This window comes from Bombus pascuorum, chromosome 1 (assembly GCF_905332965.1).
Source record: "Bombus pascuorum chromosome 1, iyBomPasc1.1, whole genome shotgun sequence".
Classification (NCBI taxonomy): Eukaryota; Metazoa; Arthropoda; class Insecta; order Hymenoptera; family Apidae; genus Bombus; species Bombus pascuorum.
Genome location: NC_083488.1, coordinates 17,093,948 through 17,121,282, shown reverse-complemented (window position 1 = coordinate 17,121,282; position 27,335 = coordinate 17,093,948). Strand labels below are relative to the sequence as shown.

Here is a 27,335-nt window from a genome sequence, read left to right as displayed (position 1 = left end):
CGGATCGCTGTTGTATGACATAATATTATATGAAAGTATGCAGCGGTATTGTGCAGTAATTATCAGCGACGTTAATAAAAGTTAATTATGGTTGGGAAGAACGAAATAATATTTTTAATATCAGCAACGAATTATTGAGGATCGAAAACAATTTTCGCCATCGATTAATTTAATTTTGGAATACCATGTTGTAGAAACCATTAAAGGTGTCAAAAATAAACTTTTTATAAAACGAATAAATAAAAATGAGAAGAACTCTTATTCTTACCGTCAGCCAGTTGTAAAGCAGTTTGAAGTCGATAGAAATACAATTGTAATTATAAAAAATCAATTCTTAAATTTTCTTCTAAATCGAAAGTTATTTAACTAGATAATAATAAATGAGAATATTTATAAAAACAAAAGAAAGATACATAGTAAATGGATCATACGTTCCGTTCTTTATTGTATAGAGTATTCTTTATTCTTTAATTTCAAAAATTTTGAATCACCGATAAGTACGGAAATTTATATATATGTGTAGATGACGTTTATTTGTGTTAATTTCAGGTACGATTTCGTAGTAATTGGAGGTGGCAGTGCAGGTGCAACAGTTGCGTCGCGATTATCAGAGGAACCACGATTTTCGGTGTTATTATTAGAAGCCGGTCTGGATGAGCCCACTGGGACGCAGATACCTTCGTTCTTTTTTAATTTTATTGGGACTAACATCGATTGGCAGTATAATACCGAAAGTGAGGAGACTGCGTGTCTAAATAAAGATGATCGCAAGTGTTACTGGCCCAGGGGTAAGGTATGTATCCTCTAAAGTCAGAACAATCTTTAATATAATCTCTTTGATGATTTCGCATTGGATGGTGATGACGAATATGGGACACAGCTTTGATTCAAAATTTACGTGTATATTTTACGTATTCATACAAAACAAAGTTCATTTACGATTAGTTAGTTAGTTAGTATTGTATATATTATATTGTTATATTGTTCTATTTAGAATTGTTATATTGTTATATTGTTATATTTAGAATTGTCTTATATTCGGAATAATATTGTCCATAAATATCAGACCGATCAAAAACTTGATATTCTCGTTATATTTTTCAAGTTATTACTCAAGAATCTTTCTCTGCTATCAGTTCTTTGCCTTTTGTTATAACTGGAGCTCTGCTAAAATTAAACAGAAACAAGGAATATAATATTATGTATGTACCCGCCTCGCTCTAATTCCATATGTATCCGTAACGAATGGCTGACATTTCACAATATCTACATATATGAGCTTTTAGAATGCAACTAGAAGGAAATATTTCTATCGTTCTACAATGACACGATTTAAAATTTACGAAAATATGCATGAAATAATTTCTTTCGATTGTTATTTATAGAAGAAAGACAAATTTTTTAATTTTTAACTATCCACTCGCAACATTTAAGCTATAATGTATAACGCATCATTTGTTAAGTTATTATTATCATTTTATCATGTTACTATATTCCATCCTCAATTTCTGCTCTTATTTAGTCATCCATGTACCTCAATAATCCTCATTTCATTGTCGCTATCATAACATGTACGAATAATGGAGGCCAATAAACGAATGGGTAATTAAAATGTTATTCAGGTGCTGGGTGGAACCAGCGTTATGAATGGCATGATGTATATGAGGGGCTCGCGAAAGGATTACGACGACTGGGCGAGGCTTGGAAACATAGGATGGTCTTATCAAGATGTCCTTCCATATTTCATCAGGAGCGAGGATAATCTCCAAGCAAACAGTATGGATTACGGTTATCACGGTGTCGGTGGACCACTCACGGTCACGCAGTTCCCTTATCACCCGCCTTTGAGTTATTCTATCCTCGAAGCTGGAAATGAACTTGGTAAGTTTGTTCTTAAACTATTATTTGGTGTGACGAAACTACGAAACGAATTATCGCTTAGTTACTTGATTAATATCATACGTAGTTGACCTTAGCAATTACAGTTGATATAAAAAATAAAACTATATTTATCTAAAATAAAACTATACATTTTTTTCTTTTAGCTTTAGTTTCTACATTAACTATGATTATTAATTAAGGTCGGTTATGTGTTAGATGAATTAACATAAGATTGTATATCTAAAAATGTATTAGGACAGCTTAATTAAAGCAATATAATAATTAGCACTTGTGTAATATCTGGTTGATAATGGCTAGCTCTTTTCGCTATTACATACAACAATTACGTTCTAATGATAGGTTTATCTAACGACGGTTTTTTGTTATTTCTTTCCTTTTCTTTTTTTCTTAACGATACTCAACTTTCGTAATAAGATACGGTATTTTCTTGAACGAAATTAACTACCACAATTTTTCTTCAATATCTTTTTGTAAATCGTAAAAGGTTTTTATACTTTCAGGCATTAAGGATATACATATTTTAACCATTCTAAACTTTCAAAAAATCTGAGAATACGATACGACTGTTCGTTAAATCAATTACTCAAAAGCTTTTTCAACAAAAACACAAGTTCAGAGGAAAGGACATTCAACTGTGATATTTTGCCTGGCTAATTAACAACATAGCTTGCTTATTGTCTGGACACCTCATCAGCTGTCGGAAACATTGCGAGCGAACTTTCCAAGTGAACAATCCAATATTTAGCCAAGAATTAAATCACGTCAACTCGAATATAGCCCTTTTCAGTAAAACTTTAACTTGAAAAGAACGTCTCCAATCCTGAAATAGCACGATAAACGAATTGGAACAACTTCTGTTTAACTTCCATTATAAGTCACCAGTTACAACAGCAAGATAAAATTCGCGAGAAAGTTGGAAAATAATCGAAAAAAACTTGGCTAACAACGAGTCGATCTACTTAAATCGAATAGCATGTAACCTGTTATTACGCGACAACAAGAAACTTGTTTCTTCTTTATTTCGTTGTTATTCCTCGCGTGAGTCTAATGACCCGTTTTGCCATCCATCGAAAGACCAGTTACATAATCAGCTCTCACGTCAGCTAATTACTATACTATTTTCACCAATAGCTTCGCTCTGACAATGCTAACGTATAACTTCCATAATACATGGAACGACCTTGTTACGTATTTATAAGTGGCGCGCTGCTTTTCGAGGCGAGATCGATCCCAAATTCCCGAGCAGAAGAAGTTCGAAACGAATAACGTTGACAAGTAAAAGCAGATCGATGTCGTAAGTGACAAGCTTGTGGATCTGCAATGCTTTTACGTAACATACGGCCACGCCTTTTTTTAAAATCTTGCTAAAGTTGAAAAATATGCGAAGATTTACGAGATGAACGAGGAAATGCATAATCGTGGCAGCGCGTATACGGATATAATACACGCACGATATCCTAAGCAATTTATTAAGAAATTGATGTTTATATGCTGTAAATTTGTAAGAAAAATTAAATCTGTAGTTTATCTGTAATTAATACTACTAAAGTTATTTAAATTCTTTTTATATATTTATATATATTATTGTATTTATATATAAGGTTTTCATAAAAGCTAATTGAGAAGTCCAGTGGAAAAGTCCTACAATAGACAAAAGCCTAAATTCCTAAACTTGAACGTTAATAGAACATTTTCGTGATCCCAAACATTAAATAAAGATCATCTATGAAGACCCTATTTTATAAACTAAATCTTTATTAATTTCATTTCTTTTTAAATGACATTTGATCTTGACATTTTGATCTTAGTTAATTTAAAATTTCAAGGTAAATGTAATTGCTATAAAAGAGAAAACAATGAGTTGCACTAATTACTTACAGGTTACGGTATCGCGGACCTCAATGGACGGACTCACACTGGATTCGCCATAGCCCAAACGACCTCGAGGAATGGTTCACGTCTTTCAACGGCCCGGGCATTTTTACGTCCAGCTAGAAATCGACCGAATCTCCACATAATGCTCAATTCTACGGCTACCAGGATCTTATTCGACAATAACAAGAGAGCGGTTGGCGTGGAATTCGTCCATGATGGAAAGGTTCTTCGAGTTTCTGTGGCAAAGGAAGTGATCATAAGCGGAGGTAATTACTTCGATGTCGAATAGTTACAATAAAAGTAATAGTCAAATTAAAGTGCTTGAAAGCATGCGATTAGATTTTATCAATGAATATTAATAAAAGATTCTATTTGTTCGCAAGTAATACATTTTTCAACTGTAAAAATGTTGGTTACTTAACATTTTGTGTCGCAAGATTAATTATAATAAGTTCAGATCGAGATTGATTTTATCCGATTCAATTTCTAATTATCTAATATACATATTAAGCTACTCAGAGTTTCAATGAACTCTGTGTATGCTGACACACCAAACTGGTTCTTGCGTTTGCAACTATACGATGTGTTAACTGACAGGCATAAGTATTTAAATAATTAACGTAACGTGGTGATAACTGCTCTTAAATGTGAAATTATACGTACTTTGTCGTAAACTTGTTTTATGACATATCCTATTATTCTGTATTATATATTCTAATATTTCATATTATAAAAAAGTACATTCATTGATACATACTTTGACATTAGTGAAATATTTTGAACGGTTTTACTTTGGCGAAACATTTAATTAACAAACCTCAAAATAATAAATAGGCATAGTACCTATTGTTCTGCATAGTTGAGTAAATGCTTAGATACACCACACATTAAATTAAAATAAAACGTGAAAAAGATTATTTCACAATACCCTACACATTAAGTAGAGAATAATTATTATCCAAAAGAAACATGTTTTTATACATACGTAAAGTATATAGTATATAGATGTTATGTACACAATAATACGATATATCTTCATTTATACATTCTTTCGATGTAATCCCAGTCAACGTGTGAAATGATAGCTGTCAATCGAGTTTCAAGTCCACCAAAAAAGGAAAGCAGGAAGGAATGCGTTTCACTATCGAGATCATGTATCTCTTACACAAACAAACTCATTACCGAAGTACCTGAATAATCAATTCCCAGATCTATATTATCTTATACCATACTGGATTCCTATGATCAAACATGGAAACCTAATTTTCTATTTCCAATTTTAATTCTCAAACGAACAGCGGTAGCTATATAGGTACGATAGCAAAAAAGCTCACGTTTCATAAACAATTTCCATTTCTAAATTGCTTGCTGATTGGATACAATTTTCATTCGTATTAAACAACGATTCACGTTTTTAATCATTTGTTGGAGAAAAACGCTGCTCTATCATAATATGATATATGTGATACAAAAACTATTGTGTTACATCCTATACTACTAGATCATACTGATCTATAAATAGTAATTTTACAAATTTTATTTCGACATTACAACTTCTATATATATATTAATAAAATATTTAAAATAAAGGATACGTAAAAGATTTTTTGCCAAAAACATAATATCGACTTCGAAAAACGCTAAACAGCGTGAAATAATTTCTATTTTATTTGTATTTTATTTAGATATGTATGCAACAACGAGATTAGATTACCAATTTATTGACTATTTTTAACAGCGTGCTAGATATATCGGAACCAGCGCGAAATTAAAAACCCTTCCAATATATAATCGATTTCCATTTTTAATTGTATAACATCAGAAATTGTAACGATAGGATCTTAAATTAGTGACAAGCTTGCTGCATTTATAATTCCATTAACTCGTACACGATTAAAGCATCGAACGTAATTTGCATCTGAACGAATGCAAGCGACGTATTCCAATTCGATCACTACTAAAACATGTTCTTGGGCATTTTGCGTTATAATATATTGCAATTTAATGCATTTAAATATAAATTTGTTGAAATTTAAATAACATAAATATAAACAAGTTGAAACTTTATAATATGGTACTTAAGTATTACCATAGTAGAAGCATTTAGTTAGTAACCAAGCTGGTTAGTTAGTAAATATATAATCTTACCACTTTCGTACTTATTAGCGTTTCGTAGAAATTATTTCGTACTTTTTAGCGTTTTTCGAAGTCGGTAATATATTTTTGGCAAAAAATTTTTTATTTTACACTTTTTAATGAAACGATCAATATTACAGGGCTAACATAAAATGGTTTTCAATGTCATTAACGAGGCGGTAATTTATTCTTATCTATTTATTATTTACTTATATCCTATATATTAATTATTCGTGAATAAAAAGACACGAATTAAAGTCTATATTGGAAAATGCAATTTCAAAGCGTTCGTCCAAACTGCTGTTTTGTAATCGTCTCGATATCATTCCAACAATTGTAGAGCGATCACTGAACAAACGTAAATAAAATTGGTGAACAACAAATTCTTTGCAATAACAATAGTTAATAACAAACAAATTGGAGAAATTTTTCAAACGGGATCGATCGTTGGACTACCGCTAGAAGATCCAAATCAATCAAATCTTGAGTAATCGATAGTCATATATAAAAATTAGATTTTGACAAAAAAAATAGTTAAAAAAACAAATATAAAAGAATTTTGTAATTGGACCAGCGGGAGAACATACCTTATGAGATGCAAAAGAGATCATTTTCATTGATGGAGCCATTCCGAGGAAATCGACGAACATACGCGAGATTGATGCAAAAATATTAGCTTTTTCAAAAAAAAATAGTTTACGATAATCGAATCGAAAAAATTTTTTCCAAAATGGATATAAAAATGAGAAGATATCCAAGGCCTTCAAACAATCCGCGTTGAAACATTCTTTGTCTGTACAATAATAATTTGTTAGTCACATTGAAATTAACTCTTGTGACTCATAACCATAATTAGGCGTTGATACTCTTACGAGTGATAGAAATAGCGTGTCTTTCAGAGGACAAAGGAAGCAAAGATTACTGCGGAAGAGGTACGCTCGATTAAAGAGTCCGTGATGACAGCTACTCTCATAGAGTATGAGAAATTATACATCAACATTACTTACAAGGTTATGCAGCTTTAGACTTTTGTTTCGCGCATGTGATTTCTTTTCGATCACTGCCAATTTCTTTGTCTTTAGGAGTATCTAACGCATTAAACTCGACTAATTTAAGAAAAGATCTCTTAGAATCGTATAGATATGAGATTCTTAAAAATGTTACAGATCTAAAAGTATTTCTAAAAATTTTCTAAATAGAATAAAAGTCTGACAAATACCAAAATATCTAATATTATAGACCACAATTTCACATTGCATTGATCGCGTCAGTGCTTGCGGTTAACTGTTATCTTACAGTTACATCACTAAAACATATGTCGTGAATCATTAATGTAATAAACAAAGTTAATTTCGCCATTGGAATTTGTTTTCACTATCGGAATTTGTTTTCGCTATTAAAGTGGCTTAAAAAATTATTATGATAAGTGGTAAAGTGCATTTCAGTTTATGGCGAAAATCAAACAATACAAAAGTCGTTTGTCTGGTTTTCTCACAGCCTTGCGAGTCATATAATCGTATATATATGTGATAAAATATTTTAATCTTGTTATTTTTGTGCATAGGTGCCGTTAATTCACCACAAATACTTCTAAACAGCGGTGTCGGTCCTCGGGAAGATTTGAACGCTGTCGGTGTCCCTGTTGTTCACGATCTACCTGGCGTCGGAAAAAATCTTCACAATCACGTCGCCTATACGCTGACCTTCACTATCAATGACACTGACACGACTCCCCTCAACTGGGCAACCGCGATGGAGTACCTTCTTTTCAGGGATGGCTTGATGTCCGGTACCGGTAAGTGAAAAAGGAAATTTTACTATAATTTACTACACACGCAATAAGCACACACACACACACATACAATACATTAACTACGCACGAGATTCAAGTCCGATTGTACAAATTCCTCGTACTGTATTACCTTGACTTATTCTAGTGCAGGTGACACTAGATTTTTATTCAAAATTCGATAAAAGAGTGACAAAACATGATACAAGCTTGTAAAGGTCATTCTAAGGAGGAGGCTTCAATCTTCAATAGCCTTCAAAAAGCTTAATTTTCAATAGTGATTTCAGTTATCAAAAAATTGTTCAATGTCCGTAGAGATATTTGAATTTGTAAAATTTTCGAAAAGAAAAATCGTCTTTGCTTTCCCTGTCGTAACATGATGTAAACACATTTTTGGAAACACTTTAAAATGAGCACGAGTGGTTCGTTGTACGATCTTTCTCACGAAGTTACAACAGTTTAAATATCAACAATCTTTCATCGAAAATTTATTAGTCGCTTAATTTTGCACGCCAATGCATGTTAAACATCTTCTTAAAACATGATAAATTCTTTTCGTCTGCTAAGATGATACTGCGATATGTATAAAAGTTCGAAGATTGTAGCAGAGTTAAATAAGTACGTATTACGGTTGCCGTAAAGTGTCACTACGCGGCGGATGAGCTCCATGCTGAAGAGATTAATGAATGCACCGAACCACTTTGAAAGACCACTCCAATCAAAATCGACGATCTATACATAAAGCTCTACACAGATCAGAAGAACAATGAAATGTAACAGAAGCTCATCAAACCATGAGAGTTGCATCCGAGACAATCGAGAGACTCTGCATACAGTAGGTAGTGAAAGCGCGTTGCACAATGATCCCGTTTCGTGTTTGCCGATCAGACGGCTGACGTAACCGCGTTTCCGATCGGCCTGTTTGCCATCATTTGATCCGAAACTGATCGAAAAAGAAAGAAATGCTCGATTGTATTTTCTCACACAGCCACAGCAACCCTCTTGCCGGGCACTGCTCAAGTTACACGAGCTCGATCCTCATCGAATCGATCCCATCATCGGCGAACGAGGTGACCCGCTACGGTATCGGAGCAATTAACGTTCGATTCGTTGCGTCTTTGGCTCGTGCTTTCGGTGTTGTCGCCAGCTGCGTGTTCCTGACAGTTTACGGGCTCTCGCATATTTCGTGCGAATCTCAAATGTTTCCGTGCGCTGCAACTCCTTCCTTGGGAGGGGGGGAACTTTAATTACGTCACGGCAATTTCCAGGGTAACGACAGAACGCTCTGGATTTTCGCCGAAACAATTTCCGTCGAGGCGCGTGCCACGTTTCCGTGATCGAGGAACAAACCACAACGACGCTTGACTCGAATTAGAGAAGAGGGAAGCGTGTTCGAGGTTTATGGTATTATACAGGGTGTGATTGAAAGAATTGTAAATGAACAGGATTCCTTACTCAAAGATAAATTAAAAATTAGGGTAATACCTTTCTTATTCCGGACTTAACCTTCCAATTTTCACAATTCTCTACGACGTCTTTATAACGTAAGCAGATCGATGGTTTATAGATTCTAATGCATTTTAGCGGCCAATTTGGTATACGTAATTCGGCATAGTAATTCATAATACCAACTCTTTTGCGAAAATAATGAACCGTAAAAAATTTGTAATTTCTAAGAAAAATACTAAAAAATATATTTTAAATAATATATGTTTTGGTCCAATCCGTTGAAACACGATGTTTTATATTAATATACACATGGTATAAGTTAGACAAATTTTCTATATTCCACTATAATCTGAACTACAAAACTTGGAAGATTTAATAAGGAATATTCAATGTTACAATCCGAAGACGATTGATTTATGTGTCTTTAGCAATATTTTAAAGGTTTATTTAGATTTTGTTAGGCATTTATTATCTAAACGTGGAACTAAAGCAATGAAGTGAAGCCATTCGTCTTGATTCATCTTAGATATAAATTTAATTATTTAGAGTTAGGAATAAAGAAACGTTCTTCTATTATAGCTTTAAAAATGTAACAAAAATATAAACCTTCTGATCAAATTGCGTCGGTGCGATCCAAGCATCGATGAATGTTAGAAAGTCGATGTAACAACGAGGTTATTAAATATATGTTGTTATTATTGGAAATCATAGGTTAGGTAATCTTACGTTGCATGTTGTTAGACTGTTTGAATTAATGTTTAATAAGTTCACATGGATTACATTCTACTTGTGAAATTCGATAATACGATAAATTCTTGTGTCACATTTATGTATCGGGTAATAAATTATAACAAACCCTCGATTATGTGAGAACAAATTAATCTAAATTATAAATTCAGTACATTTTAGTGCAATTTAATATGTTATATAGAATATTCAAGCAGCATTAGTTTCGGATATAATATTATTTAGATATAACACTATGATAATATAATGATTTAAAAGTAGATAAAATCATAATATCGTTAGTAAATTCCGTTAATAAATTAACACTTTCATTAGAATTTCATAATATTTCATTTTATAATTTTTCGACGTACTCATAACTATATCATATTCCGGAATATAAATCAGGTCTTTTAACAATTTTATTTTCAATGTGAGATTTCAAATATTATTAATTAAATACTACTTGTGTTGTTTCTATATAATTTCAGATTTATTAAAGTTTAAGCTTTATTAGTAATGTTATCATACAAAAAGCAAGTAGCATATTTTTACTTTTCTCTGTAGTATTCTATATTTCTTTTGTTTCAAGAACTTCATCACAGCTAACAGTAATTTCTCATGGAATGTTTTATTTTTTACATATTCCTTTCATAAAACTCGACTTTTCAGAGGAGAGACTAAATACGTTTTCAAGGTATATATTCGATTTGAAGCGGTCGGACTGGTTTCCACGTAAAATTGCTCGAGGGGTCTCGTTTTTGTTTTTCCCAATTTCCCATATCAAAGGGAAGGAGCGAATGCAATTATTTGCAAGAAGGAACAATAACGATGTAAAACCTCAAAGCCACACATAAATTTCTTAGCTATGTATTTACCTACTATCCTGACGAAACATAATTAATTATAAAAACCATTTTTCTTTGTTCCTTAAATTAAACGCAAGTCGTTGAATAATTTTAATTAATGTCTGAGAACGATTACCTCATGAATAATTCATATATGTGAAATTAATTAAAGAAAGAAATCAGATCACGTCTAACGGATCATCGGATCACTAATCGGATCACTGATGTATTTATTAAAATATATATTGATTAATCTCTTGAATGAATTTACAATGTATGATTTTTAAAAGAAAGTGAAATTACATTATGATAATATATCTAATAATCTATATCTAATAATCTATAATAATAATCTATAATATCTAATAATCTATAATATATCTAAAATAAGAGATTATTTAGATACGTCTTTTCTTTAAACTTATCTACAACTTTCGCGTCAAGACTTGCGTATTACAAAGTACAATATATTTTTACTTTTTCAGAAATATACAGATACATGTTCAAAATATAGTGCAGTACAGTTGTCTCTGATAAAATAATACATTTTTTAAATAACACAATCTCCTAGAATTAAAATGTATCTTCTTTTTGAATACTTATATCTTAACAAAGATTAATTAAAAATCGACAGCAATTACTGTGCACATCACCATAATTTTTATTTAAAATCTCATTTATATATTTTTAGAAATTTATACATATATGAGTCGTATCATTTAACTTCTTTCCCATTAATCAACAGGTATTTCTGAAGTGACTGCTATGATAAACACGAAATACGCGAATCCAAAGGACGACCATCCGGATGTTCAGCTGATCTTCGGTGGTTACTTGGCAGACTGCGCGGAGACGGGCATGGTTGGTGAAACGAAAGGTGCCAATCGCACCATTTACATCATTCCGACGTATCTACACCCAAAAAGTCGTGGTTACCTTCGTCTACGAAACAACGATCCGCTTTCGAAGCCGCTGATTTACCCGAAATATCTGAACCACCCTGACGATGTGGCTGGTCTTGTAGAGGCCATTAAATTCGGTATCAAATTGTCTGAAACCGAGGCTCTCAGCAGGTATAACGATACACTATTTATTCAAGTGTAATTTATACTCGGCTATCGATTTCTTCTGGTTGAACGCTTTTAACTTTAACGGAGGTCAATTGCATCGTCGATCAAGTGTCACTGTTCCCTGATGGATCATACGTGGAAAGTAGAACTCAACTACATATATGTTATCAGGGTTTTTAGAAGTAGATAAAGACCTAAAATTTGGATAGAAGTGATATTTTACTCTGGGAGTCGATATAAATTGAGATATACTACACCACAATGTTTAATTTCTGTAAAATATTATATCGTATTTGCGCATTTTTTCTGACAATGTTTTCTAAATTATTCGATTTGTTAACTTTTTAAGCCATGAAATTGATCTTATTTCAGTCACTTTAATATTATCTTATCTTACTACTTCCGCTACATTATTTTCTTTATTGTTTTCTATTACTACCTTGTCGTTCATTCAAAGTCAACACCGTCAAATTTCCATTTATTTCCGACAGATACGGATTGCAGATGGATCGAACACCAGTGAAGAATTGCGAGCACTTGAAATTCGGTTGCGACGCATATTGGGAATGCGCTGTAAAGCACGATACCGCACCAGAGAATCATCAAGCAGGTTCCTGCAAAATGGGCCCGCCAGATGATCCTCTCGCAGTGGTAGACAATCAATTGAGAGTGAGGGGAGTGAGGGGAGTCAGAGTGGCGGATACCAGTATCATGCCAAGAGTCGTTTCCGGTAACACGAATGCGCCTGCTATTATGATTGGTGAACGCGCTGCGGATTTCGTCAAGAGGACCTGGGTCGGCTGAACGAAGTCTTCTCACAAAACAGAACTCCCTTTGAAATCGAAACGACAGGACTTCGTTTACTGAAAGAAATTTATATTTGATCACCGAATCCGAAAATATGAAACCTGAACGGAAGTTTGATTTTGACAAATAAAGACGATCAATTCGTTCCTAGATTATAATCTCCGTATGGCCCATAAGCAATCATACGATACCTTCTTCATTCAATTATTGCTGCTATTTAAAATATTTTCAACTAAAAATGTTTCTAAAAATTAAGAACTGATTTTTATTTTCCAGGAATATTATGTGGAAAAATTATGTGCAGGTTTTTAATAACATTTAGTTTTTTAAAATCACCGATATTGTTTCATTGAAAAATGAGTTAGGCAGTTTCGTGGAAAGTTTGATGGTTGGAAGTACGGTGAATTTGATTACAAATTTCTTTCAGTATTTCGACAAGAAAAGCTAAGGTAGCGCTGTGCGCATTTAAACATGCATAATTGCCATGGAATATGGTGACGTTGAGGAATTTAAAGAGATGTCAGAATTTCTTCAAATACAATCGTAGATAAATTTCATATCATAGATAAATTTGAGAAATCTTAGTCATGTGTAGTTTTAGGAAATTATTCCAGTAATGGCGACAGCTACCTCGGCTTTAAACCCTTTTTATGTAGGAAAAAGCTACGAAATACTGTAAATAGGGTTCAGCAATAATATTAAATACAAATGTTCTAATTAAATGTAATTTACGTTATTCAGTACCTATTATGCACATTTAACAATTTAGTATTTTCATGATATCTTCTTTCAGATTATGAAAATTTGTTTCTTTAATCGCAAACAAAAACAGTAATTTTGGAAACGATAGAAGTTAAAAAATATATGACAAAACATAACAATATCATTTATAAAAAGGGAAATATAGTATAATAATACTCAATTATAAGTAATAAAGCAATGTTTCCTTATAAATATCCTTAAATGTAGGAAAGGTAGGACATCTCAGTTACGATGAAATATGTTAGTCTGTAAGCGAGGAGAACATAAAATGTTTCTGTTTTGTCTGAACAACAACTTATTAATAAATTTAAAAAATGATGCAAATCTCCTTTATGTAATTTAGATTAAAAATTAGCTATAAATTGCATTAACTAATGATCATCGTAAATACACTTGTAATCTATTAACAATAAATAACAAATTATTAAGCTATTTTCAAAAAATTAATGTTGCAATAAAGAGGTAAGTCAATTTTTCAATGTCCTTTCTGTATCCCTTTTTTCGTAGCCGTGAAAGATTAATACTTAAATTATATCAATATATAATTGTTATATTGTTATTTGAATTAAATTTACCTTGAATTCTGATAAAACTCAAAAATATTCCAAATAATAATATTCGATTGATAAGAGAAAAATGGCAGGATTGTTGAAAATGAAAATCAAGTACTCACTTTGGATATTATAGAAGGTTTGCCCTTCTTCGAAAATGCATAGGATGAATAATGCATTATTTTTCCATAATGGTAGCCAGCGCTAAAGTCACCCATAGTCTGTCCCGATGCTTTCTTAAAGTTATTCTCATAACCTAGTAATATCATACTTAAATCAGTGAAAATAATGAAAACGAAACTTTAAAACTTAGTATATGATATCTTATATAATTATTTCGCTTCATCATTGCAGTATCTATCGTAGCTTCAGTATTAGGATGTAAACAAATGTTACTTGAAAGGAGCAATACACATAAACGTCACATTAAATTCATAATACACGACGTCATAAGTTCTTATGGAACTCACATCCTTGACAAGCCTCAAATAATTTCTTGAACAAATCTGATTTATCGCCTGTAGCATCTACAAGTATCGTTTGAAGACCGTGCATGATAACGTAAATACAGTGAAAATATTAGAAAACTGGAGGATTTAGAAATCATAGACACCATAGGATTTCTGAAGATTAAGCGATCCTTAGAAATACTAAAATCTCCGGGAACTCCAGTAACTTTAGCAACTTTTAAAAATACGATGCCATAGAAATCTTGGATTAATCAGAGATCTTTGAGGTCTTAGGAATCCTAAAGATCGTGAAAACAGCAAAGATTCTGAAAATCTTAGATACATACATATAACGGCTGCCATAAGTTTTAACATTTATGTATTAAGACTATTAAGAAGGATCGTGAATTATGTACTTGCTATACCATTATGTATACCAAAATGTATACCATTTTTCTATAAATATCAACTTAAAAAAATAATAATTTTAACGTATTGTATATTTTAATATTGACGAAGGTTTCATACAACAAGAATAATACAATAGCAATGAATTACTTAAGTTATTAAGCAAATTCATACAATGTTGGCCTCACTGTTGCCGTCTGCAAACAGCGATGCCTACTTTTTCTGGCATTCATTTCATTTATACGTCTTTCGGATATTCTCTCTCACTGAATTTATCTCCGTGACCCAGTTCGCGTTTAGTTTCACCCTAGAATATTTTGTCAATGCGAGAAGGCCAGCAGGACAACTGCAAAATGTAGACACGTTGGCTACACGCGTGAATTCTTAAAATATGCATTTATTTATCATATGTTCAACTACAGTGTTATAAATCAAACATAAGCAACATTCGCTTAAATACTGTTGCTTATAAATACAAATATTTATTTATATACATACACACGCACACACACACATATGGATAAAAAAGACTGTTCCGAATGCAAGTTCCGCTTCGTCGTTGATATCGATTTACCATTTCCACTTCAAAGTGCCATTCTTTTTTATAAATCTTGATCAAACTAAAGTTGGACGTCGTTTAAAAGTAACGCAGTGTAATTTAATTGTAAAGGACTAGATTCACGATTCTCTTTGCTACGTTCCAATGGAAGTCCGTAAGAAACCTTCAAGTTCTGGTCGACCATGTTTCCGGCAATCAATAGCTGCTTCGTCTGCGTTTGTTGCACTTGTACATTTTTCGAATCTTCTGTATGTCTCTCTTGCTGAATCCCTCTCTTTGACCCAGTTGAACCTTCGTCGCGCCCTGGAATATTTCGCCGATAAAACTTAGAAGGCCGCCGGGCTCCTACGGTCATCCACAGGACATGCAAACGTGGGTGTAGCACGAATTTCATGACATTATTATTTTTTCGCAATTACGCCGGAAGCATAAAACAACAAGTTTATAGTTTCCTCCTAAGGTAACTTCTGTCTTGTTTAAATAAGAAAAGCAAAAAGATTGTATGAGGTCGCTACAAATGTCCGATAATGTCAGACATGTTAACAAAATATTCCTGGACGTTACAAAAACATGTACTGAGAATATAGACATTATGAGAGTAAAAATAGCAATAAATTTTGCTAACTTATCGGAAAGAATTTGAAGTTATAATATAACGTAATAGAAAAATATATGTATATAAAATAACAATACTTATTTGTGAGATTATAATAATCCGTGGATTTCATACAAATACTAAAATCAGCTGGTTTGATTAATAAAACAGAATTATCTCTAATTGCTATCATATATCTATGTCTGTTTTTCCCAAGGTCCACAAACTCATAAATGCCAAACAGATTTACGAGATCTTTAAGATGAGATATTATCTTTGTTAAAAACGATGTAATTAACGATGTAATATGATATTAAAATTAATCAAACTGCTGGTAATCGATCATTCATATTTACGAGATCTCCAAAAATCACAGAATCGCTTACAATTATAAATAGAAAGTTATGGACCTTGATGATTTCAGCTTATTACATTACTCACTTTTGGTACTATGGTGGGACGTCCATTCCGGGAAAACGCGTTTGCAGAGTAATGCATTACGCTACCATAATCATATCCGACCCCGAATGCGTCGGTGGTTTCCTTCGAGGCTTTCTCAAAATTCCCAGCTTGGCCTAAATAGATAATGACACATTGCTTATTATTTACATACATGCTTTATCAATTTTTGCACTCGCAAACTAAATTTAGAGAGAAGAACTTGTAACCAATGTTTAAGATATACTATTTGAACGTCAAACGAGTATTGTGATGTTAGTTAATAATATTAGTTAAATATAATTAATGCATTCGTGTTTAGGAATTTAGAATTAGGATGAAAGTGCATGAAATAATAAAAACTGTTTAAAAATTCATAAAAGAAGAAATATATAAAATATATTAATTTTGGAATAAAATTATTGGAATATCAAGAATTTCAAAACTTTGATATCGTACAAATTAAAAGCTTGTCATTACTTTAGCAGCTGCTATGACAAAATATTATAAAAACAGTAATAGGAAGCTAACAGCAAATTATCTGTTCAAATATAAATTACCTATTCGAAATAATACTATGATTATCGATTAAAGGTTAATAGAAAATAAGAAACAACAACAGGTCACTTACTGCTTAAAATGTTATTCCACTGAATCGTGACGTACTCATCCCGTTCATATCTACTTTGCTCGTGCAGAAATCCAATGGCGTGCATCAGTTCGTGTATCACTGTTCCTTTCTTCACCATACAGCCTGGGACTTGAAGATTCACGTCTTGTCGACCACCGATTCTTCCCACGCTGCTCCAACAACCGCTATTACCAGCCGTGATCCTGATGTAATCGTTCTCCTCCCCAGTATAGGGCTTGAACTTAATACACGTGAACTTATGGTAATCGTTCATAGCTTCGTAAATCAAGTTTCTCTGCGCCGAGTCTGTAATTAAATTCAATCAAATCCACTAAAAGATTTTCTCTTGTGCTGTCACGTTTCTCACCGATTTATTAAACATTTCTTTATGAAATGCTGTAATAGAATAAAAACACTATAAGCTGTAGTAACGATGAATACGGTATATTACTGTGAAATATTATAAGAACTAAGAAAATTGATTTTTAAAAAACTCGTATTTCATAATAACATGTTGAAAATCTAGTAATTCTAGATTTTCTAAATTTCTGTTTCAGTAAATACACTATACTTCAGATATCATTTTACAATTATTCAAACAAATAAGTTCTTGTCTTCATTATTTTATATGTAAATAACATTATTCAGTTTTATTTAGAATATTATTCTTTCCCCTACTGAAGCATCATCTTTTTCTCTTAATTTAATAAAGCAAAATTTATTATGTATGTATTAAGAAAAAAACCAAAAATGATGTTTTGTTTAAGACACAATTAACCATAGACTATCATGTCATCCTGTACCATTATAAAAAATCAAGATAGAATACACGCAATACTACTTACTGAAATAAGGACTAAGCATATAGGGTACTACACCACCAGGCCATCGCGCAGCTTCCGCTCTCAAACCATTCTTCTCAAGTTGTGGCGGAAACAAAATATCACCTTCCGCGTAGTTGCCCAATTCTTCCGGGTTGCGATCCCAGCCCTCGTGCCAATTCGCTACCATTGCTCCAGTTTCGTTGTCCGGATTGCGATACAGCATCTCGCCAAAATGTTGTAGATGAGCGATCACTCCATCAGGACTATCCACTGCATTATCCAGCACGTCTCGACGCCGAAACGGCCAAGCTGATGCAGAAGTCAATAAAATAAATGTGAAAGAACAAACGATGGAGCAACGTTTCATGGTGAATTTCTTCGAAGAATAGAACATTTGGAAGGGTCCTCGCTGCTCTTCGAATCGATTCCACTGACGAAAATCGGCTGGTTCTTTCCGACTTTATACGCACCTAAAGAAACCCCACCCGTGGATCTACCCGATGTTTCCGCTCGATACGGAAGCGATCGGGGACGGTTGGTGATAACCGTGGACTTTGGGTAATAGGAAGTCAAGATTTGCTGGCGCGGTTCCTCGAAGGCTTCCACTACGCGATAGGCACGTACGCCACTTCGGTGTATGGGATGATGATCCGTGGAGGAGTAACACGACGAGCGAATGTCACCAATAAAGTAGTAAATAATATTTCTTGACTCATAAGCGACGATTTTTTGTACAGATCATGGCAATGTTATAAAGATGGCATTGGGTGGTGGAATTAGTTAAGTTGTTTACAAAGATTGGAGTTTGCGGTATGAGTAACTAATTGTAAGCTTAAAACTGACTTGGACAAATGTTATTTAAAATAAATATAACTTGAAATAATGAATCGTTTTAACTACTTTATTATTTTTGCTTTAGAAGTAATATAGGGAAAGTAACTTTATTTTGTGTTAAAATCAAATACATCATTTTCATATGATTTTACTATTTTTCTTTTTTAAACGAAATTTCTGTATAATCTTAGGTAAATAGGATGTCTTGTACATTATTTGGGAAATATTTTACATTTTATAAAATATGAAATTAGTAAAGATGCAGTTTACTCAATTAATTGGTTCATCCCCGGACTAAAAATTTCTATAACTATGAAGATAAACATTAATAGAAATAAATTAATTTCAGTTAGACGAATTTTAAAAATTGCAAATGCAAATATGACATAGCTTATTTCTGACAAAAATAAAATGACGACGTAGAAAGATAGGAAATCTCTAAATAAAAAACTTATATGACAGAGATATGAAATAAAAATAAAAGATTTTATTCTTCCTCTTTAAACTTTTTATTTCTAAAAATAAACTGTACATCGACCAATTAACTTTTCTTTTTAGATAACACGGGCGATTCAATTCACTTCGTACATAAAAGATCGGAAATGTTTATTTGCAAATGCGGAAGAAAAGACACGTCTGAATTCTGGTTGGCATTGTCACTTCAAGTAGCAAAGTATTATTAACACGCCGTTCTAAGCGGTCTTTCACACCAGTCGAAATTAACATCCTCCTTCGCACTTTATTCAGATGCAAATGTCAGTGGACAGATCTTTTCTATCATCGTTACTCGATATTTCCTATAGACCTTGCCAGTTCCTTCACGGCGATGGCTATAAACCCCGAAGGCCAATAATAATGTCTTTCTTCATATATACCACGCCAGTGGTTATGGTTTATGATACTCTTTTTCTTTTTGCCGGGAACTTCAGCTCGAAGACACTATCGTACATAGATGATAGTCGTATATAATATCTGTCACTTACCTCTTTTCCATCGAATTCACTATAGCTATTAAAGGCATCTTAAATGTGTCAATGAATCATAAGAGCGATCGAACATTTATCTCTTTCCAAAACGGTCCCCTCTCATGAATATTACATAATTATTATTTCGTAAAACAGTGTTTTCGTACACTTTGTGTCACGTACAAAATTTTGCCACGTTTTGGTAAAAATTTCAATAATTACATTTTCCAGTTCTACGATAAGGTATTATTCGTCTAAGATAAGGAAAACCGTATCAAGGTGAGAAACGTTAAAAACCGGTTCAATATGTACTAACAAGTAATTGTTTGAATCGCGTCGAAAGATAAATTTTTACACGATACCCTCTTCCCTATTGTACTGACAAGATAGTTGCAAACCTAAACTCCCATGCGATAATTTGCATTTATTAGAAGCTTCATTTACATGTGGGTCAACACTTCCGAAATTAAAAAAATATTTACTGGAGAAAAATATAAACATAAAATTTCTACAATTAAAGAGAATTTTTGAGAAGCTGATAATTTATATATAAATTTGTTAATGTATTAAAACATACATAATGTAATTAAAACGTGTGTGTGTATACTTATATGTACATGATGAAAATTAATTTTTTGAAAACTTATTACTACCCAAAGACATATAACATATAAATACATCTCTTCTGAAATATGTATAAAAGTTAACACTAACAAAGTTAATACTTGGATTAGAGTGTTATAAAGGTTAATAAAATTATATCTATTATTTAATAACTATATCATAATTCTTCTTTCTCTAGTGGCAAACAATACACATAAACAATATTTTAAAAATCAAAATAACAACAATTTTTCATTACTAAATAAATGATTGATTAATAATTTTCTACATCAAACTTGCTATTTTAATCAAAATATTCCTATACAATTCTGTACATGGGTTTAAATTTTTGTATCACACGAGTTGAAATTGTTGCCTTTAACATCAATAATTTTTCATTAAATGTAGGAAATATACTTCGTCTTTGAAAACAATCATTTTACAATATATTTTTAAAAGTTTATAATTAAACTTCAAATTATGATATAAAAATGATATTAGGCTAAAATTTGTTCCAAAAATTTATTATTTAACTTAAAACGTATACATTACACCTGAACTCGTTCCTCATGTATTTACATAGATGTCGTTCTAATCGTATAACGCACGTTTTCAAACTGAACAACCCGGCAAGTAACCTTGAAACGACGTAAATAACGTTACTGTTTTACTAGTAGAAATTTGTTTAATACTTATTGACAATGACGTTCGATAATTCGTGGCATGTAATCAAAACTGCAGCTACAGAGAATAAACACGAATTAGTGTTGTCAGGTTCGGCAATTTCTGAATTGATTAGAAAAAGAGGGTTTGACCATTCTTTGTTTAACCTACAGCACTTAAATTATTTGAATATCACGCTGACATGTTTACAAGAAGTGCCAGAGGAAATAGGAAAATTACAAAACTTGACGACTCTAGTATTGCATTCAAACGAGATATCAAAGATACCTGATACAATCGAGAAATTAGGAAAATTAAAAGTTCTCGATTGCTCTAGGAACAAATTGACGTCTTTGCCGAAGGAAATCGGTAAACTTCCGCAATTAACAACTATGAACTTCAGTTCGAATCTTCTGAGATCCTTACCTACGCAAATTGGAAATATTAAGTTAACTATATTGAACCTTTCGAACAATCAGTTTGAAGTGTTTCCTGATGTATGCTATCCAGAATTGATTCATCTCACTGAAATCTATGTTAATGGAAATCAAATAAAAGAAATTCCTGTAACTATAAATCAACTTACATCCTTAAAAATAATAAATGTTGCGGACAATTTGATATCAGGTAATTTTTCCTCGAGTAAAACAAAAGTCTTGTCTATAAAATTGATTTAATTATTAATTTTATCGTTACAGTCATTCCAGGTGAAATATCTGATTGTAATAAGTTAAAGGAACTTTATTTAAAAGGAAATACATTGACGGACAAAAGATTATCAAAGTTAGTTGACCAGTGCCATCATAAGCAAATAATAGAATATGTCAAGTTACATTGTCCTAGACAAGATGGTTCTGTTGCTTTGAATGCCAAATCAAAGAAAGGGAAGAAAGCACAAAAATTATCAGAAACTGAAAATAATGCTAACATAATGGAAATTTTAACACATAAATTGAAAGTATTAAAAGTAACAAATGATACACCATTAATTAAGATTACAAAATATGTGAAAAATATTAGACCCTACATCGCAGCTTGTATTGTTAGAAATATAAGCTTCACAGAGGATACTTTCAAGAAATTTATCCAACTTCAGACTAAATTACATGATGGTATATGTGAAAGAAGAAATGCAGCTACTATTGCTACACATGATTTAAAATTAATTATCCCTGGTAAATATGACAAAAACAAATAATTTACATATATGGAAATACATTTTGTTAATATCATGCTTAATATTTAGGAGACTTAACATACACAGCAAAACCACCAAATGAATTAGAAATCAAACCACTAATGCGTAATAAGGTTTACACTGGTTCTGCATTGTTTCAACAGTTACAAACTGAAGCTGATAATTTAAGAAAAGAAAAGAAACGCAATGTATATTCTGGCATTCACAAGTATCTTTATCTATTGGAAGGTAAACCTATGTTTCCCTGTTTATTAGATGCTTCAGAACAAGTTATATCGTTCCCACCAATAACAAATAGCGATATTACAAAAATGTCAGTAAATACTCAAGCGATGTTAATAGAAGTAACCAGTGCTTTATCATATCAGATTTGCAGGTAACATTATAATTTATTAATAACATACAATCAATATTTACTTAGTACAAATCTTTTTATCTTAATTAGCTTTATGAAAATTAATAATAAACAATAATTAACGATGTTGGATGATTCGAATTATGTTATAACATAATCGTATATCTTTTTTTGTTAGAAATGTATTAGATCAGTTTTTAAAGGAACTAATCACCCTTGGCTTGGGATGTCTCTTAGAACAAGAAAATGCTTCAAACTATAATAAATTAGTCGTAGAACAAGTAAAAGTGGTAGATATGGAAGGTAATATGAAACTGCTATATCCTTCAAGAGCAGATCTCAATTTTGCAGAAAATTTCATAACTGTATTGCGTGAATAATAAATAAGTATAAGCAATTTAATCGTTCCTTAAGTTTGATCTAATCTGCATTTTATTTTTTGCTTATCTATTCTTTTAATTATTATTTTCTGGAGATACAAGTTGTTAATAAAAGCTATTTTCATATATCAACATCATAAATTTTTATTTCTTACTGTGTGAAAATTTTAAATTAATAACTAATGTATGCAATGAATATAATATTTGCATATTCTATACATAATCTTCTTGCTATGTACCAATATATGTATAATTATCTATTAATCATAATATTTTTGTACTGAGATTTGAAACTATGTAATAATAGTGATAATAATAAATAATAAGTATTTAAAATGCTAATTTATAAAAATCAAGAACTGAAAAATAAATATTTAAAAAACACTTATATTTTAACATTTTATTCCTTCAAAATACATAACAAAATAAAAATTGAGTACATTAAACTACACAACACGTCATGAATACATCATATTTAAAACATAATCGGTAATATTAATTTATTTAATACAAAACATGTATGAAAATTATAATCTGTTAATGTCTTTTATATGTATCGATATTTGTCGACTAGATAAATATAAATTGCTGATATCTTTAAATAATTTTTATAAACTATTATGTTCATTCTCAAAATCTGAAATATTCCACACCATTATTAGGTTTCATGAAAGATATAAATTGAAACATGAAAATTACAAAATCATCGTTTATTACCATAACTCGTACAATAGGAATGCCTAATCTATATAATGTATGCTTTTGTATTTAACATTATCTTGCACACAATACGGTGGTTAGCCGCAAATTCAAATACCGGTAAAATCCCGCCATTTTACAGGCAGCTGACGACATTGGCGCTGTCGTGTCACGAATCATCCATAGTAAGCCGGTGAAGAATTCTCATCTGTTTTTATAAATATTGTACTTTGTTTCGTGTATCACAATGCAGTGCAAACTATAAATATCATCGAAGTGAGACGTTTTTGTTCATATTATTGAGCGTAATTGGTGAAAGTTTCATTTTAGAAGGTTTAACGACAAGAAGAAATTTGCACAAATTTTCTGAACTTTCCAACATGCGCGAATGTTTGAAGTGTTAACATGGCGCCGAAACATGACTGGTCATGACGGGGGAATGAGAACGAAATTTTTGAGGTTAGTTGATCATTTTGTCATTTAAGTAATGTCTTATAATCATAAATTGGTAGCAAAATTAACCACATTAAGTTAATGAACATCACAATTGATATGTATATTGCGTATATTTCGTAGAATTTTGTTATCATTAAAAAAAACACGTGTCACATTGTATAATTTATCTGTTGTTTTTATAATGATTTAGCAGAACGTCTTGATAGTAATAATAGCTATGTTATAAATATCCCATTCAACAAATGATATTTACATTGCATATTGTATTACTTCACTTTTTATAAATTTTGTTGTGGATATAGTAGATTACATAGATTGATGCAATATTATAGAAATTTCTATATTACTTTTTATTTTATCTTATACCCTATCGCTTTTATATAAATTCTTGAACGTGATAAATAATCGTCTTTTCTAAATCTCAAAAAATATTTAAGCATGTTTATAGTAAGTAAAAATCTTTATAGCAACAGATGAATTGGCGCATGTGATAAAAAAATGTTTATACATAGCAATAAATATCTAATGATAATTAATTTTTATGTCTGTTAAACTGATACGATTCATTATATATGTTCTTTAGTCACATATAATATTGATATGATATACTTATAATATTTTGTATTAACGATTATGCTACAATAAAGATAATATTAATATTATATAAGGGACAAAAATATTTATTAAATATTTTCTTTAAATTTTATACATCTTTTGCATCAGATTTATATATTACAGATACATCAATATACAATAAACTATGAAGTACAGCAAAAATGTAACACTACAATATATAAAACCATATACGAATATAAAATTATAATATATATTAAATATATTTTTAATAGATTACATTAAGATATTTGAAACCCAATAACATCTAGTATGTTTATTAATCTTCTTTTAATACTATTCTACAAAAAAATTTTCAAAAAAATCATTAAGTTCTATGTATCATTTGAAAATGTAAAATCATTTATTAAATACAAGAATATAACGAGATCTATTGAATTGATATTTGTTTAAATATCTTAAAAGTTTAACAATATTGAAGTATAACATATATATAATGCTCACAATATGCTTGTTATTAAAATAGAAATTCAACAATGACTAGCATCATTTATCTACTTAATGTTAAAATAGTTTATGCATTTTAATTCCAAATATGGCACATTCAGTTACATAAATTGATAAAAATATAATATAAATATTTATGTAACTTAGGAAGATGAATCATCTTTATTTTGGCTAAATACTTAATAAATACAATAACTTAATTCACTTTTAAACGCTCTTGTCTTTCCTTCAGATCAATAATGCTTAAATTAATACAGGCTACGTATCCATGTAACAATGAGATACATGTCTTAACAAATGCTATTGGTGCAGAAAGATACATTACCAACCTAAATAAACTTATACCGAGAACTGAAATAAGAACATACATTTTGTAGTATTTATTATAACAGTGTTAATAAAATATATACATAAAGAAATAATAACTTACAAGTAGGTCCTTCTGTAAAGTAAAGGAGATATAGCGCAGCATAATAGGCTTCATTACCAGCACACATAGTAAATAGGACTGTACGATTTGTATAATACACACTCATAATCGCATTTTCAGACATATCGATAAATTTATGACTTGTTTTTCCTTGCAAAAGTGATCTATAATATTATATTTTCTTATATTTTTGTATGATGATATAATAATACATTTGAATGAAGTTTATTCTTACGTATGCAAATATATCCAATGGCAACTAATGTCAATGGCCATGCTTAATTGAAACCAGAATGAATATGATGGATAAAACATACACAATGTAGCTAAAAGACACATGGTACCAACACGATCAGTTAATTGATCTAACATACCACCAAATTTGGTACTTTGATTGAAATATCTTGCTGCATGACCATCCACTGCATCTAATAGTGCACTAATAATGTAACACCATGATGCAATAACATAATTAGTTCTCATAAAATAAAAAGATATAATAGCCAAAATCACTCTGCCATAGCCTGTTAATACATATATATATATATATATATATATATATATATACATTATTTATTACTATTGTCCTTAATTATATTACTTTTATATCTTTTTTAACTTATTAGAATTTCAATAGTATTGATACACATATAAAATTCTAATGTTTTTATTTGAAATATATAATGAAAGGTTATATAAAAAACTATTCTCTTTGAATCACAATGAATCAATATAGGAAACCTATAAAGTGCAATGCTTTTGATCTTTTTCTTATCATATAGCCAATTAAACTGCAAGCAATAAGAAGTTTTTTAAATTTTTAATGCATGTATCAAAGATAGCTAATCTTTATAACCATTCATCAGAAATGATAAACATATATGAATATACATTACATAGCTATCATTCTATTTCGTTAATGTAGCAAACGAATTCAAACATTATAAAATAATATGCATGTATAAATATACTATAAATAAATTCTGTTCAATTATTTTATTGTTTAATATCAATAAGAATAAAAAATACAATTTTAGTGTTATATTACTTGTATATTTAAAAATATCTATTTTGTATGATTCTTTTTTTAAATTTCCAATCTATTCTTTTTTGTTTAATATTAGATAATAAATTATATATTAACTATCGTTATACTATCAATACTGTTTTGATCTTTCCTTCTCTTTTTTTTTCTTTTTTTTTTTTTAGTTATTTTGATTTTTAAAAATATTCACACAATATTTTTGTCTACAAAAAATTTAGAATTGATTGTGGACTTTTATTTACCAATAATATTGGGCACAAATAAGAAAATATTCTCAGATTGCGTCATTTTACCGCTTTTGATTATCCCACACCGTTTTGGAAAATAATAACGGAACTTGTTATCTGTAATCGAATGTAGAAATTTATGTTATCCACGCTCGCCTATATTAAGTAAAATCTCTCTTACACTTATATAAATTACGCACTTTACAATTATCGCACTACTTACACGCACCGTGTCGTCTTCAACTTAATCTGAATTACTCTAAAAAGGAATATTAAGGAGAAGGAGCTATAACGTCAATGAATTAGTAAGATCGACAATCGTATCGTATTATGGTTCGAGATTCGAGATATATCGATCCCCGGTGACGTATATAGCAGTCACACAAGTAACAGTATTGTATCTATTAATATTTTCACCCGTATTTATATGACTTTATTACATTACAAAAAAAAAATACACAACTTTTATAAAATGCGATCCTTATTTAATCTTACAACATTTAGAGAAAAAATATTATATTTTGTTCCAAAATTTTCTTTGTTGCAATTAGATTACAAAGATTAAAACAAATGTGAACTAC

The 27,335-nt window shown here is 30.9% G+C and overlaps 4 protein-coding genes across 6 annotated transcripts in view; 2 read left to right on the top strand and 2 right to left on the bottom strand.

Annotated features, from left to right (window-relative positions):
- The window catches only part of LOC132906916 (glucose dehydrogenase [FAD, quinone]), a 33,556-nt gene extending 20,227 nt beyond the window's left edge, over window positions 1-13,329 (top strand). For both annotated transcript variants that reach the window (XM_060959555.1, XM_060959565.1), the window contains exons 3-8: window positions 550-793; window positions 1,623-1,881; window positions 3,783-4,043; window positions 7,478-7,708; window positions 11,471-11,798; window positions 12,287-13,329. In XM_060959555.1, the coding sequence (XP_060815538.1) occupies window positions 550-793; window positions 1,623-1,881; window positions 3,783-4,043; window positions 7,478-7,708; window positions 11,471-11,798; window positions 12,287-12,599 (1,636 nt within the window). In that variant the 3' untranslated portion in view covers window positions 12,600-13,329. The remainder of the gene's footprint in view (window positions 1-549; window positions 794-1,622; window positions 1,882-3,782; window positions 4,044-7,477; window positions 7,709-11,470; window positions 11,799-12,286) is intronic.
- Window positions 13,330-15,029: 1,700 nt separating this feature from the next.
- LOC132906926 (zinc metalloproteinase nas-4-like) lies at window positions 15,030-18,273 on the bottom strand. The gene is made up of 4 exons (XM_060959579.1): window positions 17,841-18,273; window positions 16,996-17,301; window positions 16,368-16,501; window positions 15,030-15,634 (listed from the first exon to the last, which is right to left on the bottom strand). Exons 1-4 carry the CDS (start codon window positions 18,211-18,213, stop codon window positions 15,527-15,529), a joined length of 921 nt encoding a protein of 306 aa, XP_060815562.1. The 5' UTR covers window positions 18,214-18,273; the 3' UTR covers window positions 15,030-15,526.
- A 2,543-nt stretch (window positions 18,274-20,816) lies between these two features.
- On the top strand, window positions 20,817-22,839 carry LOC132906913 (leucine-rich repeat-containing protein 47-like). Its single transcript, XM_060959542.1, has 4 exons — window positions 20,817-21,511; window positions 21,583-22,059; window positions 22,131-22,458; window positions 22,616-22,839. The coding sequence occupies exons 1-4, from the start codon at window positions 20,923-20,925 to the stop codon at window positions 22,815-22,817; spliced, it is 1,596 nt and encodes a 531-aa protein (XP_060815525.1). The 5' UTR covers window positions 20,817-20,922; the 3' UTR covers window positions 22,818-22,839.
- A 2,264-nt stretch (window positions 22,840-25,103) lies between these two features.
- LOC132906897 (CDP-diacylglycerol--inositol 3-phosphatidyltransferase) lies at window positions 25,104-27,105 on the bottom strand. 2 transcript variants are annotated; one of them, XM_060959517.1, is made up of 5 exons: window positions 26,984-27,105; window positions 26,770-26,871; window positions 25,718-26,006; window positions 25,483-25,646; window positions 25,104-25,403 (listed from the first exon to the last, which is right to left on the bottom strand). In XM_060959517.1, exons 2-5 carry the CDS (start codon window positions 26,813-26,815, stop codon window positions 25,249-25,251), a joined length of 654 nt encoding a protein of 217 aa, XP_060815500.1. In that variant the 5' UTR covers window positions 26,816-26,871; window positions 26,984-27,105; the 3' UTR covers window positions 25,104-25,248. The 2 variants fall into 2 exon arrangements, with proteins under 2 accessions (XP_060815500.1, XP_060815496.1); XM_060959513.1 differs by having other exon boundaries at window positions 26,955-27,097.
- Window positions 27,106-27,335: the final 230 nt, after the last annotated feature.